Genomic DNA, 19,525 nt, shown 5'->3' with positions numbered 1-19,525 from the left:
CTTGTTGCTAGGAAGTGTGAAGGCAATAGAAAAAGGGGCAACAGAATAAAGTAATAGAAGTATGCTGTGACATTATCTGTATGGCCTCTAGAGATCATTTGTAACAGATTGAACAGCATTACTCAACAAGAGTCATTATTCAGCTTGATAGAAGAAAATTCTTTGAATTGCTTGTAACATATGAACTCACACTGCAACTAAAAAATACATGGCATCTGGGATAAAAATATGCCTGGACTCAGAGAATAATCTAAGTATCTTCAGTGGTTGCTCACTGCACAGATGAAAAGGTCCATTGTCTGCACCTGCATGTTGACACCTCTGGCCTAATGAATTTAATGAAGAGGAAATTCTTGTTGATGTATTCTTTTGGGCATGACTTCAACTCATATAAGGTAGCATGTTAAGGCTCAGAAAAACTGGAGGATTTTATTAAACTATATTAGTGCATTAATTGAATTACTTTTGATTTTAGCAAAAAAGGTTTTAAATACATATATATATATATATATCCTGCTTACTCTGAAATGGATGTGGTTTGTTTTTTCTCCTCAGAAAACTGTAAGCACTGTGAAAGTGCTTACAGATTGGTTAAGATTATTTTGAGGAGAAGGGGATGTAGAGATTAAGTAAGCATGAACTCATTTCAGGAGACTTGTGTTGGGAATGATTGAAAGTTTTCTTCAGTGTTTGCTGCCTCTGCGCCTTAAAACTTGCGGAACATTGTAGTGATTTTTACTTGAGTCAATAAAGTCCAAAGAACTATTTTCTTGTGTAAGTGAATTCACTGTAAAAACATGTTAAACTTTACTAAAGGCTGAACTTCAAATTAGCATGATTTCTTTTGTCCATTTAAAGAGTTCCATAAACTGATGAGTTTACATCAAATCTCATTTGAAGTAATATTTTCAAGCTTCTTATACATTAGTTTGAGAGAACTAGGAATAAAAAGCCAAAGAACAAATCACAATACAATATCATAGAATCATGGAATCACCAAGGTTGGAAAAGATCTACAAGATCATCCAGTCCAACCATCCACTTACCACCAACAGTTCTCACTAAAATCTATGAAATACATAAAATACAGTCTTAACCTGGCCTTTGAAAATAACAGGATGTCATTTCATGGTTGGCATACAGTTTCTGATGAGTATTTCTGATCTTCAGACCAAGGAATATGTGCCCCTTGCAGGACACTTAACACGCAAAACAGTAAGTCTTGCATCTGATCTACGCTAAATATTATTTTCAGCATGATCATAACTATAAACTATAACATTTCAGGCTAACCTGAAAATTGTAGAAAGCAAATCTGTCAAAGGAAAACGTTTTTAATATTATTATTTGGAATAGCTTATTAAGAACACATGGATGCTTTTAAGTTGTGAAACAGATGAATTTATTACAGTTTAAAATACCCATTAAAGGAAATGCCAACAGAAGACTAGTCTTAAGGCATCACTCTCCAAAATTAACATTTTTTTTATTTTCACAAAATTTGATTGGTAGCCAGGTGGTTACTGCTTTAAGTGGAGGTCGTGAATCAGCCCATGAAAGAACATTTTGCCTTCAGATACTTGGTAACATGTGACTTCTCAGTTATGTCCTTTCCAAGTACTTCATCAGAGGAGTGCATTAATAGCAGTAAATGTGCCATATCTTAACCACAGAAGCTCTCCAGGATTATTTTTTTCATTTCTTTACATATATCACACTCATATGCTTATACATGAAAACTATCAGTGCCTCTTCTTGTTCTCTAGTCATTCTCAGTAACTTTTTGGAGACTTATTGTAGTCACTGTAGATTAAAACAAAGGCTGGAAAACTTCTGCTCCGTATTAACCACACAGCAGTATGATTTCTTTTTAGTACATCTCATATAAATGTAAATTTCCTTCCTATTCCACTTTAGTTTTGAGCTTCCTGTGTCCAGGAACGCATAAAAGGGGAAAAAAAGGGAATAGACTTTTACAATGTATATCGTGCAAAGATGATTAGAAAACATTTTTCATGCAATATAGTTAAAACTTCTACGATTTGTGTCCACCATCAAAAGCTTTTAGTATAGTGTTCCAGTCAACTAATTGCAAATATCAAATCTTGAAACAAAGTTGCCAGCTTCTGCTTCCTCCACGCTCCTTGCAACTTAAGAGTAGGAGTTCAGGTTTAGTGTTGTCCATTGTCTTTAAACTTTTCAAACTATTTCCAGGCTGTATTTTCTCAAGTTTAAAGCCAATGCAACTTATCAGACTACAACAAATGAAAAAGACTATGGCTCTGCCCAGAGGGGAATAACTGAGGAGGTCCACATCTTTTAAATGTTTCTGTAGATTACTTCTATTGCAGTATTTTGAATACATAAAACAATATAAAAATTACAGAATAATGCAAAAAGGGAGCAGGAATATTGCTGCTAGTATTTAAAATGTTTTGGTGGATGCTTTTAAAGATGTTGCAGAATTAATGGTGTGGGTTCTTCATAGAACTTGAAATCCCTGCTCCTCTGCAATGTTTTCCATAATAAAAAGAAACATAAAATATTCATCAATTCAAAATACAGCGTTCTCTGCTATCAGGAGTCTTCATGTATTTCTGTTGATATTCTTAAAGTAACTCTCTAAAAGAAAAATAAAAACAGATCAGCTTAAGATAAATTAATTTTACAGTTCTGTGATATACAAGGAATACAAGGAATTATAACAACAAAATACATATTTTAATGCAATATGTACTGTGAGAAATATTTAAAAATAACGAAGGATTATTTTTCTTATAGTCTGGTGTTTCGTTTCCTGGATTAATAGTTTGTCTTCCTGTGACACTGATTAAGACAAAAAAAGAGAATGCAATAAAAAAATGTCTTCGTCAAACATTGACACTATATGCCATGTTATTTTATAGCCTGTAAGTTAAAATATATACATTTCATTTAATTCTATTGCTTTTTTTTATTTATTGAGATCATAATGTTATATGTAGTTAAACTTTCAGTGTTTGAATTTTGTGATTTGAAGAGAGCCATTGACTAAGTTATTCTCTGAGCACTATGGTACTGACTACAAATGTGTATCTGCAAGGTATGACTTCAGTGGTAAAATCAATGCTATCAGAAATGTAATCATCAAACCATGGTGAACTGGCAGTAAATACAAGAGAAGACAAGTGGTAAATTTGATGATGGTGCTTGAATATTTTTTGTCAGTTTTGGAAGACAGTTACAGGCCCTTAATATAATTCATTCTGCAATTTTGATAAATTACATTTTTTTCAATACATTTATTTCAGCATAATACAGATTCCATTTTAATATGGGAAAACCCTACAGCCATAGCCTATTCAGTATTATTAGTCACAGAATCACAGAATGACTTGGGTTGGAAGGGACCTCAAGGATCATGACTCTCCAACCTCCCTGCCACATGCAGGGCCACCAACCTCCCCATTCAATACTAGACCAGGCTGCCCAGGGCCCCATCCAACCTGGCCTTGAACACCTCCAGGGACAGGGCATCCAGAACCTCTCTGGGCAGCCTGTTCCAGCACCTCACCACTCTCATCCTTAGCTGAAAACTGATTTTCACATATGCTCATGAAAGTTATGTATGGTTTATATATGGATAAACCACGTATGTGTTAACTATTCCCATGCTTAGCAAGCATGTAAGTGAAAAAGCAAGTTATGCTAATTACAAAATTTTATGTGATCTCATGTAAAACTTAAGTTTTATGACTTAGAGGGCTCCCACTATTTTCCTTACCTCCCATCTCCAAAAGACCCAGTTACAGTTTCCAGCAATTTATAGCAGCACCAGTTGGCTCGCATATGTGATCCCAAGTAGTTCTTCAGTTACACAAGTATTTTGTATCTATAATTTTTAACTTTCTGGGAATTGTGTGAGAGAATGGTATTTGTGAAAGACCTACATACGTGATACAGTGTCCACAGTGATTTAGTTCTTAGTTATGATGCAAAACAGCATTTCTCTGTCTTTTCTATCTTTAAATGATGCAGCCATGATATGGAGAAATCAAATATCCAGAACTGTGAGATGGGCAAGGAAACAATGATCTTCCTAACATGTACAGTGGCATCTTCAGTAGGCACTTACCATAAGCAGTGTTTTTTTATGTTTTTTGATGTTTTTTTACAAGTTCTTCTGCTGAATTTAAGCCTCGCATATTCATATTTTCAGCACTTAATATCCCTGCACTGAATCAAAAACCCATGAAACTGCAGCTAAAACATGATGGGTAAGCAAGAAAATGTGGGAAGAGTAAGCTGAAGAAACTAAGCTCAAGTCACATAAAAGTGTTTTCTTTTTAACTCATCTAATATTTTCTCTTCTTGTAGTCATGTTTGATGAATCACCAGAAACTGAAGCTACACGAAACAAAATGTTTTCATGTTAGTGCTATTCAAAATGTACTTGATATTCTTCACATTATGAGGGAACAGGTATCAAAATACGTAATTTGTGGAAATAAATGAAACAGCTACATTTGAAATAAAGTGCATTATTATATGAAATACCTCAGGTAGAAAGAAATGCAGTTTGAGTTGCAGCATTTGTTTTGGTGTTATATACTCTTTTAAGGGTCTCTTTCTACAAAGCCATTATTAAATACAGATACGCATTTATTGAGACATTTTTAAGACCAAACACCTATTAAACTGATTTATAACACTATTTTTTGTTTTAAAAAACAGAGGAAAATATATTCACAAGGTAGGCAGAAATGGCTTCTCACAGAAAATTTGTTTGTGTATAGCTTTGGTATTTCTAGCTCAGATAAAGAGTAGCAATTTTCTATTGCATTTGTTACTCAATTCATAGTTTTCAGTCACTGCTAAAAAATTCACATACCAACCTGAAAATCTTTAATGAATGTTAAGAAGAAGAAGACGAAACCAAAGGCCACTGTCCATTCACAGATTGCACTCATGAAATGGTAAGTATAATCCTGATGGAATGAGGCACAAAATAAATTTTCAGAAAAAACAGCTAAAAAAATAACTGTGGAATGTTATAAAAATAAGCTTGAGAATAGAAATTCTCATTGATGTACACAGCAGAAATATAGAATATTTCAAAGTAAGAGGGACTGCTTAAATTTTGCCATTAAACTTTTCTTATTATTTTGCATAAGAAAAGGAGATTCACAATAATATGAAACTTCATAAGGTATGTGTAAACAAATCCTTACAAACACCTTTCTACTCCCATTTTTTGGTCTGCGGTATGCAAACAGTTTTTATTATTTTTTTGCATATAAGACATCTTCTAAACCTGTAAACTCTGATGATGAATGTTGAAAAGGTTTTATTCCAGGCCACAGATTAGATAGTCTTACAGTGCCACCAGGTAGTATGGTGCTGGGAGTTCACAACAAGTCTGTCAGAAGCTTAGTGCTCTGAGGCTTTGAAAAGAGTAATCCCTAAAAGACAGTGTATGAGTTGAGAAAGGAGTCCATGTGCTTCAAATGATAAATCACTTGGAGAGATGTGTTCCAAGCTTATATAACAGGATCCTGGACTCTTGTTTAGGAGCTCCAACTTTACAATAATTAAACAGAACAGTACTATTCAAATACATAAAGATACATTCAAATACATACTATGTGAGCCTATATCACTGTAACATAAAAGATAAAATAAAAGCAATAACAAACCTAACAATCTTCTAAGCAACTTATACTCACTAAATTTAAGTGTGTTTCTTTTCCATCAATGAATCCACTGTGCTTGTTTTATGAATAGCTAGCGTTGTCACCAAATGTTATGCTATTTTATTTCAAAGGGAAATGAAACTGATTTCGTATGTAAAATCACATGTAGTTAGTTCAAGTCTTTATAAAGATAGGTATTGTTAAATGAGAAACATTCATAAATTCAATAAATATTCTAAGGCTTACAACTCATCATCCTAATGACTTATTGTATAAAAGTTAATAGATTTCATTTGTAGAAAATATTAAGTATATTTATCAAGACTGTATATATCCCATTAAACAATATGTCTTGTGCATAACTATGCAAATGCATGATGTATCTATAGTGTATAAATATGTAAGAAAATTACAGTTAGCACAAGATCAACACATAATTTTCACCTGATAAATATATGTTCATATGTAAAGAATATCAAAGTGCCCATATTCAAAACTTTAACTCAGAGTCAGTGAGTTCAGTAGTACAATCCCTTACAGGAAATTCTCACAATGTTTTTAAATGGATGGCAACCATTGTACGACTGCCCCTTATCATGGAAAGTCCTATATAGTATGACACAAGCAGAATTAGAAGTGTTTCTTCATGTGCTGTCAACAAGTGTGCCATCTTTCAATAAAAACATTTTTTCATTTCAATTAAAAAAAATAAAAAACAACAAAACAAGCCTCAAGAGGTAGCTATTACTAAGATTATCTAACTTTAGAAATACATTTATCAAATGTTTACTGTTGAAATACATTTACCAAATTTGCTTTTATGAAACACTTGAAGCTGGATAAACTCTCTGTATTATTTAAATTGATTTTGGAATATCTCCATGTGGGAAAGTTTGTACAAAAATAAAATTTGCCCTTCATAATAATCATTCTGATAACACCAAAAACCACTCAAATACCTGTTACTTAATTGAATACAACCACCCAATGTTTACCATGCTAGTAAAGATTAACTAGTAAGGAACGATAGCAAAAACTAAGAAAAGAAATGCAGCAGAAAAACTTGAAAGTGTCAGAATCAAATTGGTTCGCCTTTGTTCCATGTGTGAGATTCATTTTCAAGAACTGTGACCATAGAAGGAAGTAGAACAAGTCATTACCAGAACATTTGTTTTTTATGCTTTGTTCTACTGGTAAGTTTCTAGTGCCTAGTTAAAACGAAAGTCTAACTGTCTTCAGTTTTACCCATCCATGATTTCAACTAGCCACAATTTGCTAATGAAGAAATAACAGTAAACTAATAAAACCCAAAACACAGTGATCTTTTGTTCGTGAGAATGTACTCTTCAAAGTCTCTGAGGAGTGTGTAATGCTATACACTTTTAGACAAACATAACAGAATTCTGCAAATAGAATGAAACTGAGTAAGTTGGCTTCCTAATGGAATTTTACCTTTTCACTTGGAGTCCAATCAATTTTTGTCATGGAAATTCTTGAAGCAAACACAATCACTGGGGAAAAAACAGCGTAAAGGAAACTATAAAAGTTAATGACTGATAGCAAGAATGTCTGCTTATAAAAATAGATTCCATTTCCCCCTCCTATTTTCCCGTTCTCTAATACGAGAGATCCTGAACAACCAGAATATCACATCAAAATTTTAAGACAGTAAGTAAAGTGTGTTATTAAAAGGGAACGAATGCTAGCAATCAAAACAAATTTCTAAACAAATGAAGGTTTTGTGGAGTTCTTCCAAAGCACTGAGAGTATGGGGAGACATTCCAAAGCATAGCTCAAATTGATGACTGAAGACTGTGGCCACAGAGCCTGGCAATGTTGGAAGGGAAATGAGCTCATTTTCCATAGGTTCACAATGAGGACCTTGATACATTTGTATAATTTTCTCTCAGGATTGGCTCCCTCTTTAAAAATACTTTACAGCTGCTGAAAACAAAAGCAGACTGTAGCTGGATGACATGATAATCTGCTGCAACCAGATTTAACACTGGAAGATCACTTAAAATCTAATAAAACCAATGGAATTACTCAAATTTCAGCGAGCTATGGCAAAATCCAATAAGTGTATTGAGTGTGTCTTTAGGAGGCATTTGGTTAAGCCAAATGCCAGCAAACACGAACTAAAGCATCTGCTTAGGCTGGAAGGAAATCTGACGTATGCCAACAGTGTTTAGAGTGTCTGAATTAGATTTTCTATAGAAGTGGTACCCTATGTTTTGCAGATCTTCTACAACCCCCTATAAATGGAGGAGGTGGGGAAGCTGGTCTAGCTGACTTCCTGATGTTCCTTCCTATCTGAATTATTGTGTAACCCCATGAAGAACATCAGGGTATTGGTACATCTTTTTGAAATGACTCTGAAGCTTAACTTTATGCTATTAATAGTGTTCTGACAAGCTATCTGCATTATTATAGCGGAAATATTTGAGAGTCCTAAGCAAAGACTGTAACCTCATTTTCATCCTGTATTAGCAATGGTATAACTTCAAAGAATGATCATGAAGGCACAAAGGGAAAGCAGGGGGATACACTATAAAGGATACTGGGAATGAAAGAAATGCATGATATTACAGATATGAGCATCCTTATGTGACACACAAAATAAGTGTTCCATTGTGGGCAGGACTTGTAAGAGATGATAGATTGAAGCGTTATGTATACAACACCACAGCCAAATGCCACCAAAGCTCCTATGTCATGGACGCTGGGAACAGACAGCTCCTGGAAAGAGAATCAACACAGTGGTTAGCTGTTTATTTCTACCGTGGTAGGAGGCAGTGAGTCTTGAGAAGATGATAGCTACATTATGCTGAGCATGTAGAAGCAGCAGGAAACTCTCTCTTCTCCAAGTAATCTACATAGAGAAGATGAAAGAAAAATAGAAGGAGTAGCCCAGAGGGGTAGGCTAACCTTGAACAAAGCCAACAGGTCAAAGTCAAGCACAGAAAAAGCGCAGATAATTTTAAGTGCTGTTCAGCAGTTGATTATTGTTGATTACTGTTTTCACAGGCAGGAACTGGCTTGTGTTTTTCTTAAGAGATTCTTATACCTCCTTTTTCCCTTTACTTTGCTGAACATTTTCTTTCTTTAGTGTTGAAAGTTGAATCTGCACTTTTATGGCCACACTAACGGTGAGGTTTCATGGCAGCTGATATGAACCCTGACTGCTACGGCTTTGTCCCCCATGCTTCAGTGGGCAGTCACAAGGTCTCAGGAAATGAATCAGCAGAAAGATCTTCCACTGTCAATCTCTTGAATTATTCAGCCCTCTTACTCTTACTCTTTAGCACATCAACAGTAACTTTTATTAATTTTCCACAAGTGAAAATATCACTACATGTGGCCTGTATTTTTGTAAAAATCTGAACATAGAATATTCTCTCATTTCAAACACAAGCAAGTGAAAAATCTTGTAATGAAACAGTTTGAGATTCCAAAGAAATTGTTGTATTTCTAAATGTTAAAAAAAAAAATAAATAGGAACACTAAGTTACGCTACTCTGGAATCTAGCATCAAACAGAGACATTAGTTTCAAATTTATATTTTAATATCTTTTCTGTCTGGTGGCCACTGTTTTCTTTTTCTTTTAATGGGGATTATGTTCACATGTTCTGCTTCAATTTTTTTCTCTTTGCATTTTTTCTACTTATCTCCCTTCTGTCTCTCTGTGATGTATTAAGTTCTGACAAATTTTAAAGCATGTTTCTCACAGAGGCATTGCAGTGGTCTCTCATCTATATTTGGGCTTTCTTCTCCTCTGTCCCACTTTTTGCCTTCCATGCAGAAATGACAGTATTTGGTATAAAAAGCATTAAGCATAACTGCTAGCTTTTACATTCAGCCCTACATACAATATGCAGAGCTTTTCTTGTGCAGCTCTCAGTCTTGCTCCTTTCAAGCTGGCACAGCTTCCCTAAGAAACACATTACACATAACTCCTACAGAACTGTAGGAGATCTTGCTACATCTGGTGTGGTAAGCCTGCTAAGTCTTTTAGTCCAAGACAGTGAGATCTCTCTTTAATAATGTTTAATGTCCAAAAGGCAAAAACAAACCTACTGAGACCTGACTTTCTGCTTTGCCTCATTCAATAAGAGCTACAAGTCTTTTCATTCTATATCCAGTTGTATTCTTAAAGCTATCCCTTCACTGTCAGGCATTTCATTATTTAAAATAGAGAACAAACGCCTCATTCATGACCATAACTTATTCTTCCAGAATGTCTTTTGCTTTTAGAGAATTCACTGCTAGGGTTTTCTACCACTCTTATTCTCACTTTTGTTAAGTGTTCAGAAAGCAATGCCATTAAAATCCTATTCTACCTAGCATACCTTACCTTGCAGCAAAAGTATGAAAAATTTTCTTTGCAGCTAATTATACTGCTTAAAACTCATCATAAGTAGCATTAGATTTGTGTAAGTGTACATCTTACATATACATGAAATACAGCAGTATTTCTGAAGTCTTTTCAATAAACCAGGTATTTTGCTTAGGAAAGAGTGAAAATGAAGTGATGCCCAGAAATGTCAGTCAGATCTACTATGATACTTGAGTATGGAGGAAATATATGAGCAGGCAAGGACAGCCAATAAAGGTTAGATAAGAACTTCTGAAACATGAAGAGCAGAATTTCTACTTCCCTTACTCTCCAAATCACTTTGTATGCCTTATGTAGCTTTTCCTTATTAAAGCTGAGTTTGTTTTATATTTTAGGCCAGCAACATTGCTACCCATCATCTGATTTTTTTTTGTGCCACCTATAAATAAATTAAAATAGAGTAATATGCATTGTCTGTAATGTTTGCTTTCTACGTGCACTGCTTAGAGGTAAAAATAAAAAAGCAAGATAGCAGTCTAAGACAGAGAGATTAAATAGTTTGAAAACAGCATGTCAATTACATTCAAAAATTTCATTGGCTGATGCCTTCACAATCTTTGTTTTCCATTTCTCTATACTTTGTCAGGTTATTATATGAGCATAGCAGTCTTTACCAAAACATTTCTAAAAGTAGACCATCCTTTGAAGGAAATATTTTAGCTGTTCCCAAAGATTTAAAGGCAATATCTCAAGCTACTTGCCTGGTATACTTGATTTGACTCTGAGATGCAGAATGTATATGTAAAATATATTTATATATGAAGTTGTCTTCTAGTACAAACATGTTATAGGATAAGCACACATTGAGCCCCTTGCCTACATAGCTATGCAAAAAAAAAAAAAAAAAAAAAAGAATTGAGTTCAGAGGAGTAAACCAAGTCTGTAGTTTTAAAGCTGTTAAAAAGCCGGGGGCAAAAAAGACATTCTTGCTCCACTTCCCAAATATCCATACTAGAATAATATGAACCATTCCAATCGATTACATTTTTAACTGCTAAAAAACCTTTCATTTTATTTATGATATGAAAATATGATCCTACCTGAAAAGTTGCAACTATGCCCATTCCAGTACAACCCATCAGTCCAATACACAATGAAAACGTGTTGCATGAAGACCTAACAAAGCGCAGTGATTCATTCTGCTTCTCTATTATTAAATATCTGATATACATTGTAATTGCACCTGAAAAAAGAAACATTTTTTTAATGTTCATAAATCTCTTATATTTCTTGCCCTATAACAAATTTACATACAGAATTAAATGATAAGCATTATCCGATAAATAATACTGTCTTTAATTTTGCAACTATTCTTACACATCTTAAACTCAACACTGTATATCAGTGTCATCTAGAAAGAATTTCAAATTGGTTAAAGAAAATTATGAATTTGAATACCATACGAAGTACCAGGCACTGGCTTTCCACATTTGGAATAGCTGTTACAGTGAGAAGATCCACAACATGAAAATGGGAGAATTCCTTCCGCTTTGATATATAATTTTGTACTAGAACTACATCTTTTAATAATAGACAACCTGAAGAATTAATATATTTTCATAGTCTGTACACAGGAAAAAAAAGTAACTAGCTCTGTATTCAGAAAATATTCACAAAATTTTGAAGCAGTGTTGGCTAATCTTTCATACAACAGGGTCTCCTTTACACACACATTTTATTGCAACCTCTATGCAGTTCACTCCTGACAAAAACCTCTATTGATTTAGAAGGTCATGGTTCATTAGTGTATAATAAGTAGTAGACCAGATTCCATGAAAAAAGCAAAACTGTAATTCAGTTTGATAACACAGAACATTTTATCTACAGCTAGAAAATTAAACCACCTAATGTTGTTCGTGTACTAAGATGTTAATGAAATTCAACTAGACAGTATGACTGAATGAGTCTTTTTGAAAAAGTAAAATGTGGGATTTTACTCTGCATGAAGTTCATCACAGACTCCATACACACAGTCACATAGCTATTGACCCTCCATCCCCTAGAATTAAATAGGAACTGCCAAACTTTCTCATTCAAAATAAGCAGATATACTGGAGGAGTAGGCATCTTCACAGAAAACAAGTGTTGCCTTAACACCATTTTTTAACACCATCTTTCCTCCACTTCTTATTTCCAGTTACACCAACTACTTTGCACTGATTAAATGCTCTTAAGAGACAAAAGGGCCACTAAGGTGACAGTACTGGCAAGTACCTTGCCCTTGTATGGGAATTCCTTATCACTGATATACCATTAAATTGTTATTTAATTGTAGATTATTTTTTCTGCTGAACATTGCATGGACTCCAACACAAGCAGAGAACATTTGCAAGTTTACGTTGCTTTACTGTGTTCAGATCAAATAATTCATACATACCTAAAAGTGCTGAAATATTAATCATAAAGCCAAAGATACCACTCTCCGGAGGTTTAGTTCCAGTATCACTAAAGCAAGAAGAGAGAGAAGAAATTTAAGGTTAATTGAGATCTTTAAAACATAAATGAAATGGACAAATGAAGCCCCAAGAAGTATGTAGCTAGTGTGAACTGCTGTTATGTATGTATCACGTTTGAACATAAAAACTGTAACGTCACTTGCAGCATTCTTAAGCTTTCTTTGTAGTACTGAGACTTTGTTTTCAGAAAGAAATCACGTATTTGGAGCACAATATTTGAACTGCATTCCTTCTTCTTGTGTATGCAATATGCATAGATGTGTCAGATTGCAATACTTTCATAATAAATTAAATAAATGATTGTATAAATGATATTTTATCCACTGAACTAACACTGTGATAAACTTATCTAACGGCATTCAGTATCCTAAAATGTTAAGAGAATTGAGCTTAATTTCCTAACGTGTTTCAAAGGACCATACCCCAGAAGAGCAGTTGTGCTCCAACACCTGGGAATGTTGCTAGGCATTGTTTAATTTTGTAATGTAGGTGTAGCTTAAGAGTACTCTCAGTCCAAGATATTGCAAGCTTCTTTTGCTGAAGCAAATTGTTCTTTTAATGGATAATTAGAAGTTCCCTGGGCCAGAGAAATGGAGTGTGAGTGTGAGAATATCCATTCATTCATAAATGAATACATTCATATGAAAAATGTCATCTTTAAAAAATGTATGTTGCCTAGAAAATGGAATACCTTCATCACAGAATTCTTTTCCCTCTTTTCCCTACATAGGAGTTAACACCCATACCAGAGAATGCTTTTGCCTTACAGGACGGGCATACTCCTGGGAGGATAAGGATTCAAGTCCCCTCAAGTAGGACTCTTGAGATTATGTGAGTGCTCTGTGTAAATAAGAATACAGCAATGCCATCACCTCTTTGCATTATTTTTACTTGTCTAAAACACAACCAGTTGAGAATATCTATTAGATAAGACTCTCTTGGTCAAGCCAATAGCAAGTAGGTAGCTCATAAACCCTTAGATAATTTGGGTGTGAACTGAGTTTTCAATCCCCCACCGCTATTGAGAGGCTGTGGTGTAATTTCCTCATGAGTACTAACATGGTTGTGTATTGTAAACAAAGACACCCAAGGAACACTATTCTCATAAACACAGGGAAGATTTTAGCTAATGCCAAAATTCATTGGAAACTGAACATAGACTCTGAGAATGAAACTTTCTCTTAGCTATATGGTGAGGCAAGCAGCTACTAGCTAGAGATTTTCAGTATGTTTCACGAAGTTAAATCCGCTTCATTCCAGCAGAGGCTGGATTAGTTTTCATGCTGAACGCAGGCAAAATGACAGGATCTCATCATGAGTGCCTGTTCTCTAGCAGCCAAAAGAGAAAACTGTGTCTGCATACGCAAATGCTTTCAAATAAAGATGTTGACAATTTTGTTAACTTCAAGGCAGAAAATTATGGCCACAACAAAATATTTATTTGTACTATGAAACTACATTATTATAATTCCCTTGCACGTTATAGAAGCATCTGAGTTATCAGCTGACAGTATGATTTATAAAGAATGGGAGAAAGCTTGGAATGCAGGCAGAACCCTTTTCTATTACATGATACAAAACAGAACAATCTTTTAATTCCGTTTGATGTGATGGCTTCCAAATGTTCAGACAACGAAGGCTTGGGACACTCCAGCTTTTAGGCAAGTTTCTATAACTTCTCAAGCATTAAGAATCCCCACTCATAGGTATTCTCTTGGTGTAATGCCTTCTAAAGACTTGTTGCAGCTTGTATCCTATATTAGTTGTTTCTCTTAGGTATGGAATTGATGAAAAGAATACGGTGATTCTTATTTTGTTTGACGCTTCTGAAAACCATCTTAATCCTTTCTTTGTTTGGGCAGCTTTTTTAACCTTGAACTTCACATCTTTTCTTCATCTTTCTTGAGTGTTTTCATAAATACAGCTGAGGACTGCATTTAAACAGTGGGCCACTTGTGACAACCTTGAAGGACTTTTGCAAATCAGAGGCTGCTCTATGCTAAGTGACTGTGATCACTTCAAAGCTTTTGAAGGGTGTAGGTGAGAAGAGAATGGAATTGGAACATGTAAAGAAAGCAACCATTTGAAGTTCTTGGAACACTTCACCATAAGAGCAATCCAAATAAGCTGAAACTGCACAGATCTCCAGTCATTTTTTTAATTAAAGCTTTTCTTAAGCAAAATCCTTATAGGTGGTGAATTTTGCAATTGTAGACTTTTTAACTCAATGATTTTAGAAGTATGCTTTCAAGTTACTTCATACCGAGAATATTGTATCATATCTGCAATATATTTAGAAAGTATACAATCTTCCTAGCACCCTAATTTCAACCAAAAATATCCCTAAGACTAAATGAATACTTAGATATATTTTTGTTTTAATTCTGGTCTGTCACTTTGGAAAAAAAAGTTAAAGTATTCAGTGACAGTAACTGTCTTTTAAAGAAAAGGAAAAAAGAAAAAGGCACATGTGAAACAAAAAACTTGTGCTCATTTATTTGCAATTGTGCACAGGTGAGCAAGTCATGGACAAATGAGAAACGCAGTATGAAAATGACAGTATTTGAATCACCAGCTCCCGTAGCAAATTTTTCCAAGTCCAGCAGTCTTCTAAAGTCTTAAAAGAAGAGAAAGTAGAGCAGAAGGGGAAGAAATATTTTAGGGCCAAAAGACTCATCACCATCATCATCAGATTTTCTGTGTAGACATCCTAAGCTATTTCACTCTAAACGGAACACTTACATTTCAAGGTAGGAAGACTATATTCTGACATTGGCACAGTTTCAATGGCAAATGTAAATGTGGTCTTTCTCTCACTGAGGCAGCTGTCACATGATGAACAAATACAGTGAACAAGTTACCTGAAGGCATGCATAGGTTGCTTAAGAATTTAAAGAATTTGAGAAATGTTGAACTGAAAATTGTCAATACTTGTCTCCTTTGTCCAACAGGAATTTCCCCATGCAAATTCAAGTTCAGTTAAGATATTGCGCAACTGAAATCTTGCAACATTCTTCCTCTTTCTTTTTATCACATTAAGTTTCACTAAATCACTGAATCCCATGATTCAGATTTTCAGCCCAAAGCAACAATGTGCAAAATAAGTATGAACTATAAATATTGGCCTGAGTACATGGGAGGAACAACAGTATTCCCAAGTGTACCTTCTACAAAGATCATATGCCTGGACCATATATTTTTAGAACTACTTAAAATTCACCAACAGTGTAAAACCTGAGTAAAATGTTGCATTAAAAGATATTAAAATAAACGAAACATCTCTCTCTCAAAAAAAGATTTTTGCTAGATAATTCAGATGGCCTGAAATATTGCATTGGTTTGTTCATTTGTTTTTTATTGAAAATGTCTTAACTGTCCTGTTTGCTTTTTTTTTTTTTTTTTTTTTTTTTTTTTTTTTTTTTTAAGGTATATGGATATTTATAGATATTCCTTAGCTAAAGGATAAGAATGTTTTAGGGTGTTTGTTTTGTGCTGTTTTGTTTCATTTTTTCTACTTAGGTATTACCTGCACACAGCTTCTTCTTGAATTAACTGTGGCAGTTAGTTGCGATACCTTCATCAGTTTTACATCTGTGTAAATTCTTGATTTCATCTGCAACTTTAAAAAGAATGACACAAGCAACATGTCTTTGCTGTCAAAAACTTAACTGTAAGTATAATTGTACATAAAATATGCCCTATTCACTCATGTTTTACTCAAGGACTCGGCATATACTGCAACCATAGGAAACACTATTTGTCAAACTTTTTATTATAAAACCTCAAAGTCGTTCTGAGCACAAACCATGTACTGAGTGTAGACATAGTTACACCAAATGGTTTATTTTTCTTGGATAACACAGGAGAAATTGCATTTTTTGTGCCAATAAAACTGTATATAATCAGAGGAGAATGGAACTGTGACTGTGATTGTTGAAACTATAGATGATATTTGCATGTACAGGAACCAGGCTTTCTAAGAGCTGTATTTGAGTAGATGATCCTAAGAAGGATGACATAAGCATGAAGCTCAATTTTCTTTGGCTTAGTTTGAATGAAGCTCAACTTTCTTGTGGGTTGCAGTGGGTTGCATCACCTAACTTGCTTACGTTCACAGACTTAACTTTCAAGCAAATTTAAGTGTATATACAACTCAGGTTAGCAGTCTTACAAAATTGCATGTGTTCATAGATTCTGTCAAGGAATTTGACATAGATTTACTTTGAAACATGTAATTGAAAAGCTTCTTTAGATATCAAAAACCATTCTCAGATTTCTGTCTCACCTTTATGCTGTTAAGAGACAAATGCTAGTAATTTCCCTATTCGGATTTAAATGTTAACTACATATAAGCAATGATTTATACAAAACTGTGCTTCAATGACTAAGACAATGAGATGGAATGGAACTGAATAGAATGGAAAGGAATTGAATGAATCAGAATCATAGAATGACTTGAGTTGGAAGGGACCTCAATGATCGTCTAGTTCCAACTCTGTTCCATGGACAAGGTTGCAAACCACCAAATCAGGATGCCCAACACCCCAGCCAACCCAGCGTTGGGTGCCTACAGGAACGGGGTATCCACAACTTCTCTGGGCAGCCTGCGCCAGTGCCTCACCACCTTCTCAGTGAAAAATTTAACCCTAACATCTATTCTAAATCTAGAATCAAATTGAATGGAATGAAATAGAACAGAATAGTGCAATTGAAAGGATTGACAACAATCATTGCATCCAACAGTCTGATCACTTCGCCACCAGTATCCAAATACCTCTTGAATACTGGTGGGCATGGGGCATAAACCACCTTTGCTGCAAAGCCTGTTTCAGTGTTTGATCACACTCATGGTAAAGAATTTTTTTTAGCATCTAGACTGACCAGGTTTCTGGAGACAAGATACTAGAAAGAACATACCGGTCATAGAATAGAATCACAGAATCATAGGATAACTAAGGTTGGAAAAGACCAACCATCAGCCCATCTCCCACCCATGCCCACTGACCACGTCCCTCAGTGCCACATCCACACAGTTCATGAACACCTCCAGGACGGTGACTCCACCACCTCCCTGAGCAGTCTGTACCACTGCAACACCACTGTTTTTGAGAAGAAATATTTCCTAAAATCCAACCTGAATCTCCTCTGGTGCAACTTAAGACCATTATTTCTGTCCTATCACTGTTACATTGGAGGAGAGGCCAACTCCTACCTTGCCACAAACTTTCAGGTCATTGTAGAATAGTCTCCCCTGAGCTGCTCTTCTCCAGGCAAAACAACCCCAGTTCAGCCACTCCCCATCAGACTTGTGCTCCAAATCCCTCACAGCTCCATTGCCCTTCTCTGGACAACCACTCATTTCCCAGTTAGTCTTCTACATACATTGCTCCTATGGTGCAATTTTTAAAATGCCTACTTTTGTTTCCTAAACAAGCCAGTTGTGTCTCTACAAGTCACATCATCATCTGTTGCACTTTGGACCAGTTCTGGAGTTTTTCAAACGAACAAGGAAAAACCCTGCATTTACACAACTTAGTACAGAGCATTCAGCATCAGTTTCCCCAGGATCAGGCCAGCAGCACAACCTCGGCTCCAGCCAAAACCTCTTCCAGACCCTTTTTTGCACTTCTGCCAGCATGTAGATCCCGTGGCTCCGAGGGATCAGGATATGAGGAGGCAGTGCATGTAAAGCATGGTTCTGCCCGCTGAGCCCAGCGCCCCGGCAACCCCGGCCGTCCTCACCTGATGTAGGGGACGAGCGGCTCGACGTGACCAGCCAGCACGGCGATCACATAGGAGATGATGAAGGCGGCCGAGGACCAACCGACAAGCAGCGCGGGCACGACAGCCACCCCGGGCATAAAGCACAGCATCTCCCGCTGCCGCCCTGCCCCGGGCATCGGAGACCGCAGCCGCGGGGAGTCACCGAGGCCGCCTGGGGCCGGCCTCACCCTCCCGCCTCACGCGTGTTTTCCGGCTCCAGTTCGCTCGGGGATCCCCTCCCCGCCGCTCGCAGCCTGCCCTTATCGCTTTCGTTTTCCTCAGCGCTCCACGCCGACGGTGCCGCCCCGCCCGGCTAACGGCCGACAGCGGCCACCGGGCGGCGCGGGACGGTGGGCAGCTGGGGCCCGGCGGGCGGCCGTGGGCTTTGCGGTGTGGGTTTGAAGCCCTCCTCTCCCCCTCCCCCTCACTCCCACACACACACGCGCGTTCAAAACGCCTCTGACACACAGCGCGACCTCCTTTGGCACATGTCTGAGGTTTCACTTTTTCACACACTGAGAGGGGAGCAGGGTTTAATCCCAGCTCACGTTGTTCCATGTGCTCACTTTGGTTGAAGCCGAAGCTGTGAACAACTACTCAAGTTTATTTCTGTTTGCTTTGACTGCATGCTTTTGTCTGCATTCCGGACTAACACCCGTATGCACAGTCACTGTTCCCAAAGATGAGTGTGGGTGGTGATGTGAGGAGCCAGCAGCTGGGCTCGACAGTCACTGTGGGTCCCTTCCACCTCAGTGTGTGCTGTGGCTCCGTAGCTCCATAACCCATAACAATCTCATGTGAGTTCCACTTTCTGTGGAAGTTGACCAGAGAGGTTGTGGATGCCTCATCCCTAGAGGTGTTCAAGGCCAAGTTGAATGAGGCCCTGGGCAGCCTGGTCTAGTATTAAATGGGGAGGGTGGTGGCCCTGCATGTTGGCAGGGAGGCTGAAGATTCAAGATCCTTGAGGTCCCTTCCAATCTGGGCCACTCTGTGATTCTGTGAAGTTCCCTATACTGAAAGCATCGTAGGGTAGCAGCTCAGGACTCCCCCAACCTTCAGAGACACAAGGAACCAAGACACTTAGGACAGCACACCTGGGCGTAAATACAGAGAAGTAATGGCACAAACTGCTCTACAGTCAAGACTGTGGATATGCTGAAGGCATATTGAGTGCCTTTTGGAATAGCTCATACTGCTCATACTCTTCAGGTGCAACTTGAGTCTAATAATTCACTCA

At 36.7% G+C, this 19,525-nt stretch overlaps 1 protein-coding gene across 1 annotated transcript; it reads right to left on the bottom strand.

Annotated features, from left to right (window-relative positions):
- Positions 1 to 1,378: 1,378 nt before the first annotated feature.
- DRAM1 (DNA damage regulated autophagy modulator 1) lies at positions 1,379 to 18,554 on the bottom strand. Its single transcript, XM_052669315.1, has 7 exons — positions 18,268 to 18,554; positions 12,447 to 12,514; positions 11,110 to 11,252; positions 8,234 to 8,411; positions 7,125 to 7,183; positions 4,875 to 4,967; positions 1,379 to 2,622 (listed from the first exon to the last, which is right to left on the bottom strand). Exons 1-7 carry the CDS (start codon positions 18,423 to 18,425, stop codon positions 2,578 to 2,580), a joined length of 744 nt encoding a protein of 247 aa, XP_052525275.1. The 5' UTR covers positions 18,426 to 18,554; the 3' UTR covers positions 1,379 to 2,577.
- Between the last annotated feature and the right edge of the window lie 971 nt (positions 18,555 to 19,525).

This window comes from Tympanuchus pallidicinctus, unplaced genomic scaffold, assembly GCF_026119805.1.
Source record: "Tympanuchus pallidicinctus isolate F22 unplaced genomic scaffold, pur_lepc_1.0 scaffold8, whole genome shotgun sequence".
Classification (NCBI taxonomy): domain Eukaryota; kingdom Metazoa; phylum Chordata; class Aves; order Galliformes; family Phasianidae; genus Tympanuchus; species Tympanuchus pallidicinctus.
This window is presented reverse-complemented; position numbering and strand designations above follow the sequence as displayed.